The 17,149-nt window shown below is 37.9% G+C and overlaps 1 protein-coding gene across 1 annotated transcript in view; it reads right to left on the bottom strand.

The window, feature by feature from the left end:
• Positions 1–17,149, bottom strand: part of LOC149318817 (catenin alpha-3-like) — a gene marked incomplete at its 3' end in the record, with an annotated part of 238,323 nt that overhangs the window by 26,503 nt on the left and 194,671 nt on the right. The window contains exon 8 of the mRNA XM_089508358.1: positions 15,505–15,708. Within this exon, the coding sequence (XP_089364484.1) occupies positions 15,505–15,708 (204 nt within the window). The remainder of the gene's footprint in view (positions 1–15,504; positions 15,709–17,149) is intronic.

The following is a 17,149-nucleotide window of genomic DNA, read 5'->3' as shown; positions in this document are numbered from 1 at the left end:
GAGGCCTGAGGGCCACCATAATTCAGAAACAACCTGAAGACACACAACACAAATCCATCCATCTCCATCAAGTCAAGATGATCTATCAGTTGCTGGGCTTCCCTCCCTCCTCCTCCCTTGGCATCCCTTTTTCCTTGTGTGTCATGTATTATTTAGATTCTAACCCTAAGGGCAGGGACCCACACATCTGCAAGTCACTCTGGGAGCCTTTAGGTAGGGCTAAAGGTTGGAGTACAAATGCTTTAAACAAAGCAAACAAGCAAGCAAACCTCGATTTCCCCCCATTTTGATGGCAGCCCATTTTGGACAGCCATCATTGACTGCCCATTTTGAAAATGTGAACGATCCCCTTCAAAACTCAAAATTATGCCTCTTAGAGCAAAGCTCTTTTGTAAACAGAGAGCAGAAAGTCTATAGGCTGTCATTCTCTAGATTGTCAAGGCTGGAAAAGATTTCAATAGACGCCAAATCAGGTAACTTTACCTCCGGCTGACTAGGGTGAACCCTCAGAAAATGCAAGGCCAAGCGTCAGTTTTACAATACATTTTGTTTTAATTACCATGCAACAGGTTAAGAATTCTTTTGTTAGCTTCCAAGGAGTATTAAGACAGTTGACACTGACAGTTCATATGGGGGCAGGAATAACATGACCTCCACCTTGCCCTCTTTTTAAAAGAGTATCAGAACAAGAAGGCATTCATTGCCTTTTCAGTTGCAATGTACTTATTTGCAGTAATTTTAGATAAAATCCAAGCGTAAGGAAAAGACCTTGTGAATATTTTTAAAAATTGTGGTAGATGTTTAGTCAGAGTACAGTTTTAGTATTTATTTTTCAGTGCTTGCTTATTACCATAATCAAGGATTTATTCTACCTTGGAGGGAAGGAAAATACTATTTTGTTGAAGGCTTCTTGGAAAAAAATAGTCTTCAGCAGACTAATATATTTTGGGTGCTGTCAAGTATACCAAATATGAATTACTGACTATTGTACTGAATCATCCTCTCTAGATCCATGAGCTTTGCATCGCCTTATATTATTCCAGTGCAGTCCTCAAGTAAGTATCCGATTAATGCTGAAATTGCTGGCTCAGAACCATTTAATGAAGAAAAGGTCTTAAGAAAGAAAAAATCTTTAGTTTTCTTTCTCCAGTTCTTCACTAGCATTTGTAAATTTTGAATTTCACTTCTGTTCAGAGGAGCATATATTTTAACTTCTACAGTGACAGTATAACTTGTTTAAATTATTTCTTCTACATTCTGCAATTAAAATATTATCTTAATTACTAAGATTTACCAGAACTTGGATGTAATTGGTTATAAATAACTAGCTACAAACTAGTATTTGTATCCTATTTCACTCTGATTCCACTCCAGTTAGGTAACTGGGTAATATATCTGAGATGGGAATACTATCTAAAGACACAGAGTTCATGCTAAAATAAATCTTAGTGTTCTTTTTTCTTTAATAATAGTTATATATAAAATCAATTTCTTTTTGCCATAGAAATAAAAAAATGCTTACTTACAATTCAGTTGTAACTTTATGAAGAATAATTTCCCCTCTAGTGCCATAAAATGGCAACTTTTATTTTGTTTTATTAATATTCACTAAATGGTAGAGGAAGCAGATTACATGAATCAAGTACTGGTTTGTGCCATGACCTTGCCTCTTGGTGTAGTTGTTGAGATGACACTGAGAAGGATAATGTAAATCACAAGCCAGAAGTTTACACATTCAGTGGGTAGTTCTTGTTTTTTAAGTAATTAAAAACAAACTATTTCAATTAACTCTGAGAAAGAGAAACTATCTATGGGAGAAGGAGCTTGAAATTATTACTACTTTCTAAAAATAACATTTTTAACACTTCATTGGCACTTGAAAGCCTTGTGTATGATGCCAGAACATCTTTACTAAACCAAATGTTTGAAGGTTTATTACCAGTGTCAATAACATAAATATTCCCTGTATCATATTTCACAACTATGTAACTACACATATATCCAAGACTCAGATATTGCACTCCATCATGGATATGGGCCCATGAACCTTAATGATGCTATATGTGTTTTTGATTCTTTTTTTTTCTTTTTAAACTGAAATAGATTAACATATCATTTATACCGCAGAAGTAATGCAGTTTGACACCATTTTAGCTGTCATGGCTCAATGGTACAGAATCTGGGACTTGTAGTTTTGTGAGATATCTAGTCTTCTCTGTCAGAGAGCTTTGATAAAATCCCAAGATTCCATAGGAGGAAGCCATGATGGCTAAAGTAGTGTCAAACTGCATTAATTCTACAGTGTAGGAGCAGCCATAGTTACCTCTGAAAATTTCCAGGCCCTAAGATTAATCAAATTAAACAAAAAAGAATCAGTTTAGTTCATTGTTGCTATTCTTTGGAATCTGCTGAGGTTTGGTTCCAGGACCCCCTGTGGATACCAAATCCATGGATGCTCCAGTCCCGTTATATACAATGGCATAGTAAGATGATGTCCTTTTTATACAATGGCTAAAACAAAGTTAGCTTTTTCAATTTATTTATTTATTTATCTATTTACCTATTTTTCAATGTTTTAAAGTCATGGATGCTGAATCTGTGGATGCAGAATCTATGGATACAGAGGGTTGACTGTATTAGAATGATTCATTATCTTACTTGTTACTAGTATGTTTCTTTTGAGTTACTTTAAAAAAAATACTAAATATGCAGACATCTTCCTAAAAGTAACCTTTGAGAAATAAAAAGTAATCATTGTTCATTACACTTTCAAAAGATAAAAACTGATGATGCGACTAGGCATCCTGTTACTTTTCTAAAAAGAATGAACTTGGTAACACTGTTGCCCCCAAAAGTGTGCTAATGTGATACTGCTAATGTTAGGGACCCAAATACTGCATTGTCCAGCACAGAATAAGAATTTTATTGGGATAACTCAACTACAGCTTTGCACTCACCACCACCACCAGGACTCATGGTTTTGCTAAACATCCATTTTATGGCTGGTGGAGAATGTGAGAGGGACAGAGAAGAATATAACTATGCCACATAGCCAGATGCAGACCAACAAAATCTTTCACCAAGATCCACCAAGGTCTTAATGGCTGATGTCATTGATCTCCATCTCTGACTATGGAGCATAGTCAGGTGTTTCTCTGATCCCCCACACTCTCTGCCAGCCATGAAATGGCCTTTTAAGAGACAAAACCATGAGTCCTGGGGGCTTGGGTCGTTGTGAAAAGGGTGGAAGATAATAACACCCTTCACAATAACCAAAACAATACACATGAAGGCAAAGGGAGGGCTCGTGCTTGTGCATGTCACTAACAGGATGCTGGTTATAATGTTTTACTTGGTTCAACACCATTATCAGTTGTAAAACACACACACACATTCTGGTATATCCTGCATGACTTAATCATCCTGAATGGAAAAGCAGCTTCAGGTACTCCATCTGTGATTAAAATGAAGGTGAATATTTTAACATAGCCCAGTAATTTTAATACTGCTTAATGTAGCTGTTACTTTAGCCTCAGTTTTTGGTAATGTTTCACAGAGTTCATTTTTCCACCTTTTCTTTCCTGCAAAGCATATGAATTCCAGAGCTTCGGTCTTTGCAATGCCTCTCACAATGAGGATGTCATAGTAGTGATTCAGAAATCTCCGTCATTGAAGATAAAATAATTCAGGAAGAACTTACTCAAACATCTCTACTCTTCAATTGTATTTTAAAAACTTAATGTTCCAAAGTATGTCATGCTCAATGAGTGACTGTGACTCACCCACAAAAACATAATATTCCCTTTCTTTTTATGTGAAATTTAAGAATACCTAACAATTTTAAGTCATTGTCAAAATAATACATTGCTTCTAAGACTTTCTAATGTTCAGAAGAGACCTTTCTAGACCATCAATAAATTACTTGTCTAACCGTCTGTGAATCACACTCCATATTCAAAATAAATATCTTTAAAAGTCTTTATCACATATTCTAGAACTGAAAGCATTTTAAAGAATGCAAAGATTATCAATGACTCTGAAGTATATTTTCTCTTAACGGGTCTATCTAATACTTTAAATCTAAATGTAAGGTACTATTTCCTTATTTCATTTCAAATGAGTTGTATCAGTTATCCAGATTACATCTAACTTCATAAACTGAACAAAAGATATCCATTTTAAAAAACCTCTTTGTTTCTTTCACTCAGTTTTATATCTTCCATCATCTTAATGATTTTTCCAGAATTCCTTAACTGTAATTTTAATGCTAGTACTTGATTATTTCTCCACAAAGCAGGTATCATATTTTTGTGCACATTGCTTTCCTTAGATCATGAACTTTAAAGTAGAAGAATTCATCTAATTCCTCAGACCAAGATGAGCACAAGTCAGATAATTCCCTTGCCTTGATATCTGCCTTACTAACAAGGCTGTCATCTTCTGACATGCAGATGGGGAAAGTAATATAAAACTGTGCCTTGAGAATGGTGCACCAAAATCCCTTTACCTTGCAGAGGTGACAAGTCAAGCAAGAACACACATACACAGACTAGTTGGCTGCTTAAGGTGTTTGACTGGGACTTGAGAAATCCAAATCAAATTCACATCCCTCCTAAACAAGTAATGAAACTCATTGGGTCATCTATCCTTAGCTTGACCTATCTTTTTAATTTTACTTTAATTACATACATAGAAAAAAAACAGATAAGCAATAAAAAGACCATTCTAATCTATAAAGGGGGAAATAAATAAATTTCCAATCAAAACTGATATTTTCTCAACATTCTTTTCATGGCTCTACAAAGGAAAAAAAACCACACACACACACACACACACAACTATATTTATTAGTTGTTAATCCACCAAATCTTCCCACAAATTTATATGAGAGGTTGGTATACTGAATTATCTGTATTGTTATTAGTCTAAGAGAAAATGGATGCCAAACTGTGTAAACCTTTTCATTGTGTCCATCGTCATTTCTTAAGGAAAGTACACATGAAGTGAGTTTTCCCATAAGTGCAATGGGCCATAATTTGTCCTTCCATTGTAAATTTGACATTGTATTTTTTTAACTCTCCAGTTTTATGCAGTAATCAATGTTTCTGTTGAAAAACAAAAACTAGTAAGGTCTTTATGTAATAGAGCTTTGTGAGAATCTGTATATAGGGAGAAATAGCCTAAAGAGAAATTCTGTAAATGTTTTGGTGATCATCTCTATTTCTGCAAACACTTTTTACACCAAAACTGGAACACTCAAAGGCAGTGCTACTACATATGAATGTAAGAGCCTCTGTTTTCCTAGCCTGACCTACCTCACAAGGTGGTTGTTGTGAAGTCCACTGGCAGCAAAGAAAAGCCAAGTATGCCATTTTATTGATGAAAAAGCCAAAATATAAATGTAATAAATAAATAAGCCACAACATAAATGCAATCAATAAATCAATTGATAAGCTCAATGAAGGTAACATCAATTTTAAGTGACCCAGAGATCTGTCACAGTGCCCCCCCCCCAAACTGGCATAGACAAAGTGAAGAGGAGAAATCCCAAAGCCATGTTTTTGAGAAACCTGAATTCTCTTTTTTGAAAGCTGACAAAGCCCTAGAGAAGATGCTGTTTTTAACACACATGTGCTTAAGAGTCTGCCAAGGGAAGAGTTCTGGGTTCTGTTCCTCATTCTTATCTATTTCATTCCAGTGCACTCTTTGTGCCCTGGAAAGGCTCCTAGAATGCTTCTGTATTAGAATATACACTCCAGCTGGAATACTTCTATGCCCTGGAATGGTGCCCAAGTTCTCATAAGTGAGGCATGTTTTGCTCACATCAACTGAAGTGTGTTTTGCTCACATCATTTGTTTTGATGCGAGCAAAACATATCTTAGTTATGAGCACCATTCCAGGATACAGAAGGATCCCAGCTGAGTAAGCACTCCAGCAAAGTCTGTACAGTGTTTCCATTTGTAAGCAAAGACTAGATCTTAACAGCTGTGTTACCTTTAGGACTACTGGAAGCAGAATGTTGGGATAGGGGGAGACAGGAGGGGCTTCAATAAATCAGTAACAACTAATACCATTAAAAGATTATGGATATTTTAAACATACTCAAAACATATGCAGACTAGGGAAGGGACAAAAACAGATATCTCAGCCCCACCTCACAAAATAGCTGAGATCCTGTTGGACAGCATTACATGCAAGCATAGCTGGCAGTGACAGCAGTGGCATAGTGCCAGGGGTAAAATGACCATAGATTCCATGTGATGGGCAGAAGGCACATGAAATTGTCTCCTGCAGGCTCCTGAGCTGCTTGGGAGCTGGCACAGCAGCTCCTATGGCAACACAGATGGATTAATCCTCATTCCACCATCACCACTCATGCTGCACTAGCTTAATAGAACATTACCCCGCCATAAATCACAAATTGCATGTAAGCAAGCAATCTGAAAAGTTTCTTGTATGAAATGTAAGTGCAACCTCTTTTGACCATCGTTTTCTAACCTGGTGCTCTCTAGATTTTTGAACTATCTTGCTCAATATCCCAATCATCCTGGTCAATGGACAGTCTGTCTAGGGATAATGGAAGCTTCAATCTAGCATGTCAAAAGGGTGCCAAGTTTGGGAAGGTCAATTTAGAGGGTGGGAAACCCATTATTTCATAAAGCATTTTTAATTAGGACTGTGTATGGAGCCCCTGGTTCAATTCAGAGCCTGATTCTGAAGTTCAGAGCTGGGACCAGTTCTGTCCAGATCAAACAACCCAATTGAATCCAATCTAGACCCTGAATCCAAAAAGACATTCAGGAATTGAGATTACAAATCCTTACTCACTGACTTGTATTGGGAAGCCAAAAATGACTGTAACTTCCCACCTACATCTACACAAAGTTAAAGATGGCAAGAATCTTCGCAGTTCAGGACTTATTCTGCACAAAATCCACACATGGTTATTTTGCTCAGAAAACCTTTTCTGTGCAGGAAACAGCATTCCCTGCACATGAAATGATGTATCGTATGCACACAATGCTTTAATTTGTGGATTTATTCCACACAATTTTAGCATGTGGCTGATTTGCATAGAAAACTTTTGCTTTAAGCGGTATACATTACCAGCAGGGACTTTTCTGCCTCTTTTCTGAACAAGAATGCTTGATGCTTCCTCTTCAGGTGCTGATCTGGAAATGCCCTCTCAATTTTACCACTGTTCATTTTCTGCCCACAGTAAAGGGAGACATCAATTCCACTTCAGAGTGGTCCCCAAACAATGCTCTGTTGTTTCTGTGTTGAATCCAACCTACCTTCCAGCTAACAAGTAACAAAAACAAATACAAGCAAGTGGGGAAAGTGGAGATAACAAATTTTACTTCCTAAATGCAGACAGATTTATAAACAGACAAACTAACAAATAACAAGAAAGTGAACAGGGGAATTAATAGCTGGACTATTCAGTGGCTTAGTGGTTAAGACGCCAATTCTGATGAATAAACAATTGGAAAGTTGGCAGTTCGAGGCCGAAGTCCTGCCTGATGGGGTGAGCTCCTGTCACTAGTCCCAGCTTCTGCTAACCTAGCAGTTCAAAAGCATGCAAATGCAAGTTGATAGATAGGTACCACTTCTCAGTGGGAAGATAACAGCGTTTGGTGCAGTCATGCTGGCCACATGACGGCCAGAGCAGTGCTCAGACGACACTGGCTTTTCGGATTAAAAAAGGAGATGAGCACCGCCCCCTACAGTCAGTTACGACTAGACATTCATATCAAGGGACAACCTTTACCTTTTCCTATTCAGTAATACAAAGAGAAATTAAAAAGATAAAGACTTAGGTCAGTTCAGATAACAATCAATAACTACCCACCCCTCATCATAGGTCTTTCATGATTTTCTACTAACACAGATAAAATTAGCAAACACACTAAGGACTTTATCACATGGGCCTCAGGTTCACCTCAATCTTTCTGCCATCATGGTATTTAAAGAGAATAGAAACATACCAGTTTTGCAAGCTTGTATCATCACACCTCTCAATAGTGCAATGGAGGCATTTGGCACTGATGGCACCAAAACACTCTCTTCTGTGTTACCCATTAACCTTGCCCTCCTGCCCTATGCCCTATACAGCACACCTGTCTTTTTATTTTAATTTTTATTTGTAACACAATTCTGGAGTTTATGGGAACATGGAAATTAAAGAAACTAACAAGAACAACAAGAAAAAATGGGAGAAAAGAAAGAAAACAGGCTGCATGTGAATAGCGAGGGGGAAGTTGGAGAGGAGGAGACTGACTTTATGTGACTACTCAATATTGGCATTTATAACACTTGTGGAGTAATGGTGTGACAGTGTGACTGTCCATTTATTGACAGGTTTTCCCATCAGTGAAAAGACAGCCTCTAACAACACTTCAGAGGCACAGCAGCAACGGGTTAGAAGCAACACTGTATGATAGGTATTGTCAAAGACGCTATTCTCTTGCTACAGTCTGCATGTGATCAAGTCCTAAGAGATGCTGACTGTTTCACTTCAACAGCCTCACATAATCTCTCCTCCTAAACACTGTGATTGGAGAGTTCTGGTGATATTTTTGCACCAGAACTGTCTATCATGAGCAAAGCATCTCCCTTCCTCCTCTTCTGTATCACACCACCTTGGCCTTTCTTCTAAGTCCACTGTTTAGCTTTTTCCTGCGTATTTTTAATGTCCAGATCTCTGAATCAGTCTAAAGTATCTGCTGGACCTGATCCCCTTCCCCACTGCCATTCCTTTCTCCTTTCATGTTGGTACAAATTGCTTTGTACTATCCTGATTTGACTTTGTTAATTGGGATTCAATTAAATTGTTATAACAGAAACGTAGAAAAAAATAGCAAAAGCATTAGCCAAAATCAATTTTAAAAACCAAAGGAACAAATATTGATTTATTCCCCGTGTTCCTGCTAACACTTGGCTAAAACCTCCTTCTCTACATTTTCTTGGCCAGAACCTACTTTCACCTGAGTTTACAGCCCTGTCTCCTGAGATCTAGTTATCCAAAGGGAAAAAAGACATTTTAATTAATGCACAGCCTTCAGCTGTGTTGTCATCTGCACTGCAGTAAGTTGATCCTAGCTCAGTTTTCAATATGGTCCTGGCCCTGGCCCTGTGACATAACACCTTTTTGTTTAAGGGGAAGACAAAATGGGGCTACAAAAATAAATGAGGTGGTGGTGGTAGAGGAGGAGGAGGAAGGTCATAGAAGAATGACCAGAGTATAGCTAATGTTTACTGCTAAATAGTCCTTTGATATTTTCCAAAATATTTTCTAAGGTTTTCTAAGTGTTTATTTCTTTATGTTGTAAGAGTTTATATCCCACCATTTTCACTGACAGGGGACTCAAGGTGATCAACAGATACTATCAGCAGCAAAAACTATATTTAAAAACTTAAATTGTAAACCACAATGTTAATAAGAACAGTAGTTAAACATAAGGGTTTCAAAAATACCCCAAAGGTATTCAGACTTTTATCGAAACACATTCAAGAGTCAGGCCATTTTGCCGAATCTGAGGTCCTTTTAACACCCTTCATCTTTTCCAGACCTAGACAAACAGGAAAAAATGACCATCCAGTTGGGAGGAGGAAGGGAACAGGAGCACAGATCAGAGGGATTTTGGGGTGGCTTTCATGGAGTGCATGCTGTCCACACTCTGCACTTTCCCTACCCCTCCTTTAAATTAGAGTAACTAATGTATGTTGGCTGCTGTGATACGACATACCAATATATCCAGCTCCATATCTCAATCTGCATTCTACTGACATTCAATCTATGTGTTCATATTGTGTGTGTATATCTGTGGTATTATTGTATATATTACCTTCTCATAGCAAACATGTTTTCTAATAAAGCAGTCTAGCTATAAGACAAGCAAAGATTAGATGAGCCCTTAAAGAGCTCTGGGAAGGCAGACTTAACATCTCTCAGTCTGAGTCCAAGGTCTCTCCTTAGTGTCACCCCATCCTGTATGTTTATTATGTTGGATTACCAACCCTATATGCCTATTGATTTATACATTACACATCTTGATTTATACGTTATTTAAATTCTGCATTGTTGCTGTAGAATGTCTTTTGTTTTTACAGAAAATAGCATCTGCTTTGGCATTCGGCTCAATTATGCTGATTTAAAGCAACATCTTAGGGTTAATGCAAATGAATCTTGGGTGTGTGGCAACTCCTGAAAATTTGATTGCTTGGTGGGTCCTGGCAATCAAATTTTAAGCACCTACAACACTCAGCTAGTCATTGTAATGAAAAATTACTGTAGAAATGCAATGTGCTCCCTAGTCACAGTACTATGTAAAGGAGTTTTTTGTTTGCTTTAAGCAGCCATTCCTCAGTGATCAGAGTTCATTTTAAAAAAATAAAAGTCTGCATATATGCTTTTCTGCACAGTCTTGCTTCTTCAAAGACACAGGAAGTGACATGTGGTGGAGCAGACTCTCACTTATCAGAAGAATACTCCAGGCAGCATTCAAAATAGAAGTCTTGGGTAAATGGCACTCACTGAACTAGGCTACAATAAACTGGAAATACCAGTACAAGAAACTTTGAGTTTTCTGAAACTGAGGTTTGAACAACTATGCAGGGGTCAAATGTTATGAACAGATCTTGGAAAGGTTGCTTTTTTATTAGAGTCCTAGAATCCCTCAGAAAGTATGTCTCTAGTAGTGATGTAAATTTATTTTCTTACTCTTTTCATCTTTTTTTGCTTAGAAAAAAGGTACCAAACAATGCAAAATCCTACAACATCTCTGTTTCCATAACAGGGAATGCTGGCAGTCGTGAAAACCCTTTTCCATAGAGGACTGGGAAATTATCCAATACAGTCACCCCTCAGTATACGCAGACTCGACATCTGCAGATTTAAGCATCTATGAATGGCAAGCCCATGTTGTCCCCAATGGCAGGGCATGTACATGGCCACATTAAGGACAACTCATAGTGACACATGCACATGGCTGCACCTCCATTAGGTCCCATGGTTCCTAATGCTGCCATGCTGCCACTGGGCATAACAGGGGCTGTCCCTAATGGCAGTGCGGCCACATGCATGCACCACCATTGGAGTTATGTTGTCCTTAATGATGGCACGGCTGCATGCATGTGTTGCCATTGGAGACAATGGAACTTTAGCATCCACATATTTTGGTATCGGGGGGGGGGGGCAGAATGTCTCCCACAGATACTAAGGGCTGGCTGTATTCTTTATATGCCTAATTTTGATATTATTAGTGAGATTGTATTTTCATTCATCGATGGAAGACGTAAGTCATGGAAATAATATATCTATTTATATCTTCTAAACAACATTTTAAAATACAGAATTTTACATTTAAAAAGTTTACATTTTAAAATACTGATCATGTGCACCAAGAAGAGGAGGGACTAGCTACTGCCAAAAAGTTACTTCCTAGCTCTAGAAGATTCTGAATGATACACTGTGCAGGCGCAGATAACCCCATTTGTGTGGGTCATAGAGCCCACGTAGAAGACCCTAATTGTGAAGACATAAACCTGTTGTCAGCCCCATCTTTGCTTGTAAACTGGTAGACCTGATGAACACTCAATATGTCCACACACTAATGAGTATACTTTGAAAAGTAAAGTTTCTTGAAAACACAATGCAGGAGGGTGCCAACCTGCTGCTTTCTAATTTCTGAGTACTTAAAACAACAACAACAAACCCTGAATGAGAGCTGCAATTTTGTGGCAATATCCATGAGAATACAGAGCAAGGACATTTTTATTCCTATAAAAGAAGAAAATTAGCTTGTTATCGCCATTTTACATTTAATTGGTTGTTTTGAATATGTATTGCTGTACTCTTGTTAGCTGTACGTTGCCTTGAGAAACCCTGATGGGCAGAATGACTATCTACAAATACTTGTAATAGCCAAACAAATATATAAGGAGAGGGGAAGAAAAGCTCACAAAATGGTGGCAACATAAAAGACCAGTTGCATTGTTTTTCCATGACAGAGAACAACAGGTAGCTGAAATTCATTCAGCCACATTAATAATAAATGCACTATTGTGACAATGGATGCCATTATATTCAGTACAAAATAAAGTGCATCCAAGTGTGCAGTAGCTAACAGAAATGTTTCTCTGAAGATGTGTTTCTGGTTTGTATGCAAGAAATAACCAAAGTAAATATAAATAAAATAATTTCACATGCTCCTCTGTTTATTCCTGCCTTCTCTTACTTCAATGGTTAGTCCTAGGATGAATGTTAGATCGCAAGCCCTCTGAAATAGGTTCACGTTATCTTCTACCATGCAGGGTCATCTATACAGAAACATTTGAAGAAGTGGTCTATAATCCACCCAAAACTTGTGGTGAAATAAATGGGTTAATTATAACGGTGCCATAAAATTACATCTTTCTTCCCTCTTTTTATGCATACAGTGCACCTGCGCCATACGCGGGCGCGCCATACACGGCCTTGAGCATACGCGCTCAAGCCGCGGGGCGTGCGCAGGGCGGAAGGGGCGCCACGTCCCATTCAACTGAATGGGCGCGCATGCCCATTGCGCCCCGCGCGCTCCCGCGCCGCCGCGCCCAAGCCCCATTGTTTCCAATGGGGCTCGAGCATAGACGGAATTCGCCTTACGCGGCGGGATCTGGAACGGATCCCCCGCATAAGGCAAGGACGGACTGTACTAAAGAAACTGTACAACTATTAGGAAATATTATTACATTTGAGACACAATGGCGGATATGGCAAAGTAGAATGTAAATTAATAACAAATAAATATAACAACTTGTCAGTAGTGTGATTATTACATATAAATCACATAACATAATACCCAAGTCATACTTTGAAGTTGAGATGGAAGATATAATGGTATTTTACATCTATAGTAATTCACCATAGTAACAAATGCCATATTACTGGACCAGTAGATCTGACTTTGTTTATGGGGGGGGGGGGGGTGTCAGCATCAATTTTCTAGACTTAGAAACCACAAGCATCTACCAAAAGCTATCATATTTTTCAATGTCAATGTTTTGTTGAATTTTCTACATAGGAAATTCTATTTTCTGTGCAAGTCAACAATGTGTAAATTTTATGCAGGCACCCCCCCCCCCCCCCGAATACCAAAAGCATTGAGAATTGAGAAACCCTGTTCAGAAGAATCCTAGACTAATGAGAATCTTTGCAGTTCAGGGCTTATTCTGTGCAAAATTTGCATGTGGTTGTTTTGTGCAGAAAACAGTATTTTCTGCATGGAAAATAATATTTCAATGCAGAAATATCCACTTCTGTGCAGAAAATGCAGTTTTCTGCACAGAAAATGCTATAATGAGGAAAGAGTGCATAAAATTTACACATTGTTGACTTGCACAGAAAATAGAATTTCCTACGTAGAAAACTACTTTTTCTGTGCAAAAATTGATACTTCTACATTGTAATATGATTTTCCATTCCGAAAATGCTGTTTCCTATGCAAAACAACCATGTACAAATTTCCCGCAGAATAAGTCCTGAACTGGAAATAGCCTTCAATAGCCTGAATGGTTTTCTAAGACTTTTTGCAGTAGGAAGAAAATTGCTGAAACATCCCTAAAAATATTTGTGAAAACAGATACATAGGTTTTGCATTGACAGCTTGTACTCATAAAAAAGTATCACATCTCAGGATTGAATGCAATGGCTACTTAACAAAATTAGTTTCTTAACTGTATTTTTAGATAAGACTAACATAGTTCAACACAGATGTTATGTTTCCAGATAAAATGCTACTCTGAGTAATGGTATCTACTGACATTATCTGCCTTCTTTCTTTTTTTATTGTTACCAACTCTCCAATGGTTCACTGTAAAAATTCAATTCTGCATTTTTGGGCCTCCAGATATTTTGAAAGATAACTCCCACAACCCCTTTAATCATGAGGACTAGGATTTCTTGGAGATCAAATCCAAAACAGTTGGAAATTCAGAGATCTTTCACCTCTAAACAAACAGTTCAGAAAACAGGATACGTATTATTTGGTTCTTAAATTCAACCTAAACATATTGTTATTTTAAAAGTAACCAGATATTTCAGGAAAATATTTAAAAGAGAAATAATTATGGATATTTCATTATTATTAATTAATTATTAATAATTAATTATTATTTCATTATTATTAATTTTTTTTAGAATAATAGTAGGCAAAAATAAAGTGGTTTACTGTCTCTCCTTCTGTTGGCATATTGTTAACAGATCCTAAACCAAGAATGTGGAACCTGTGGGCTTTTAGATGTTTTTGGACTTCACCTCCCCTCTCAGTTTCGGTCAAAGCAGACAATTATCAGGCATGATGAAATCTGCAGTTCAGCAACATACAGAGAAACTTATGTTCTCCCTCTCTTCTCTAAGGCCTTTCATATATAGATGCACACTGAGAATAAAAGCATGGGAGAGACAGGATTATTGTAGCAGCTTTGATTCTTCCTACATATATTCACTGAAATGTCTGAGTGCCCGCTACACTTAGCTGTACATGTCATAGTTCTGTACCTCAAGAATGAAATCTGTCACTGTCCTTGCACAGGTGCTTTCTATCTTTTTATGATATCTCACAATGTACAATGTTATCATTTGGAAGGGGCGGAAAGCTTTTTCCTCCTAAGTATGTTGTTACTTTAGTTGAAAACTGTTGTGATCCTAACAACAGCTGATGGCATTGCCAGAGTAAAAAATGTGTAGACAGAACAGACCCCAAAGTAGGCAGGTTATGGATGTAGTTACTAGCATTATTCTATGAACCCCAGAATGGGGGGCAATGGGGGCCCAAACCCTCCAAGATTACACTTGGGGGGGGGTGATGTCCCCAAAAAGAAATTGACCTCCAAGGCTTTGTGTAATTGATAATCCTCAGGCATTATCAATAAGAAGTGTACTAAATGATCAATCACTAAGGCCCTGTTCAGACCAGCAATTAAGCCTGGCCTGGGGGCGGAGTCGGGGCATGGAAGTAAGATGCAACAAACATATGAAAGGTACTTCTAAGTGAATGTAAGAGTTGATATTTAAGGATGTTTCCCTGCCAATGAAGGTGAAAAGTAACTTCAGTTGGGCAAAATTAATAACACCCTGCCTGCCAATGTAGAGTTCCCCAACTCGAAAAACAGATCCTGGGTCATCACATTAATCAATGCACAACAGCCAGAAGTCCTTTATGTAAAGTCACTCTTCTTCCCCAGTTTGTGCAAGATGGTCTCCATGAGCAATGTACTTGGTAAGCCAGTGAAAGAGACAGAAAATGTGGGATATCTCAATACATTTTACACAACAAAGGTTGCTTTTCCATATATGCAACATAGAATTTTAAGAATGAAAATAGATTTTAAAAAAAAGGTTTGACTAAACTAGATTATTATGGTACTGAACAGAATGAATGGATGATTATTCAGCTAGCTTTTACAGAAGCAGATAGATGAGAAGCATGCTGATAATAGTAAAGTAAGGACAAATTACTTACATTATTCATGTATTCGGAAAGGAGATCTTGAAGAGCCTGGCGAATAGCATTGCACTCAGTGATGATACGCTCACGGTGAAGATCACGTGTGCATGAAGAATCTGCTAATAAAGCAGCACCACTGATAATTCCTTCTAAACGCTTTTCTAGCGATGGTCTTATTTTCTCTTCATTCACAGTAAGAGGATCCAAGACAACCAAATGCTAGGAGAAAAGTTTAATATTAAATCATTGAAGTTCTAACACATACACACAAAAAACATAAAACATACAAACACATCTACTGATGTACAGATTCATATATTTACAACATCCCCTCCTCCCCCTCATTAAAACATGCACTTCCCACTTCTCTCAGAATGCACCTTCCTGTAACTCTCCTAAATACTCCTGCCAGACTTTTTAGTTTGAACTATAAATCCTTATTATATATACAGAATCATAGAATCGTAGAGTTGGAAGAGACTACAGGGGCCATCCAGTCCAACCCCATTCTGCCATGCAGGAAATCTCATCAAAGCATCCCCAACAGATGGCCATCCAGCCTCTGCTTAAAGACCTCTAAGGAAGGAGACTGCACTACACTCCGAGGGAGTTTGTTCCACTGTCGAACAGCCCTTACTGTCAGGAAGTTCTCCCTAATGTTGAGCTGGAATCTCTTTTCCTGGAGCTTGCATCCATTGTTTCGGGTCCTGTTCTTTGGAGCAGCCAAAAACAAGCTTGCTCCCTCCTCAATATGGCATCCCTTCAATCATTTAAACAGGACTATCATATCACCTCTTCATCTTCTTTTCTTCAGGCTAAACATCCCCAGCTCCCTAAGTCATTCTTCATAAGACATGGTTTCCAGACCCTTCACCATTTTAGTGGCCCTCCTTTGGACACGCTCCATTTTCTCAACATCCTTTTTGAATTGTGGTGCCCAGAACTGGGCACATTATTCCAGGTGGGGCCTGACCAAAGCAGAGTACAGTGGCACAATTACTTCTCTTGATCTAGACACTATACTTTTATTGATGCAGCCTAAAATTGCATTGGCCTTTTTAGCTGCTGCATCGCATTGTTGACTCATGTTCAACTTGTGTTCTACTTGGACTCCTAGATCCCTTTCACATGTAGTCCCGTTCAGCCAGGTGTCCCCCATCCTATATCTGTGCATTTTATTTTTCTGCCCTAAGTGCAGTACCTTACATTTCTCCATGTTGAATTTCATTTTGTTAGCTTGTACATATAGAGATAGATAGATGATAGATAGATAGATAGATAGATAGATAGATAGATAGATAGATAGATCCATTAGTAGGATCTAAACCCTATTATTAAGCTTCACTGCCTTCATTAACCAACATTACTTTTAAAAATAGTAAATAATGTTAATCAAATCCTTCTAAACTCTTTTCTGGTGACTGCCTTATTTTTTCTTCATTCACAGTAAGAGGATCCAAGGCAACCAGATTCTAGGAGAAAAGTTCAAAGGGGATGGAGATATAAAGTTAGTGAGCATATTCTGGCCCTCTTGTATACGAGAGTTTATATCTTTTCGCTATTTTGTATATGACTATCTTCCTCTTCCAGTTTTATCTCCTGTTCCAGAATTTCCTGAAACTTCATTTTTCAAGGACAGCAAAAAAATCAAAATCAAAAA

Source organism: Sceloporus occidentalis, unplaced genomic scaffold, assembly GCF_023333645.1.
Source record: "Sceloporus occidentalis isolate IW3139 unplaced genomic scaffold, rSceOcc1.0.p SCAF_2, whole genome shotgun sequence".
Taxonomy (NCBI): Eukaryota; Metazoa; Chordata; class Lepidosauria; order Squamata; family Phrynosomatidae; genus Sceloporus; species Sceloporus occidentalis.
Note: the sequence above shows the minus strand (reverse complement) of the source record. Positions and strands in the feature narration are given on the sequence as shown.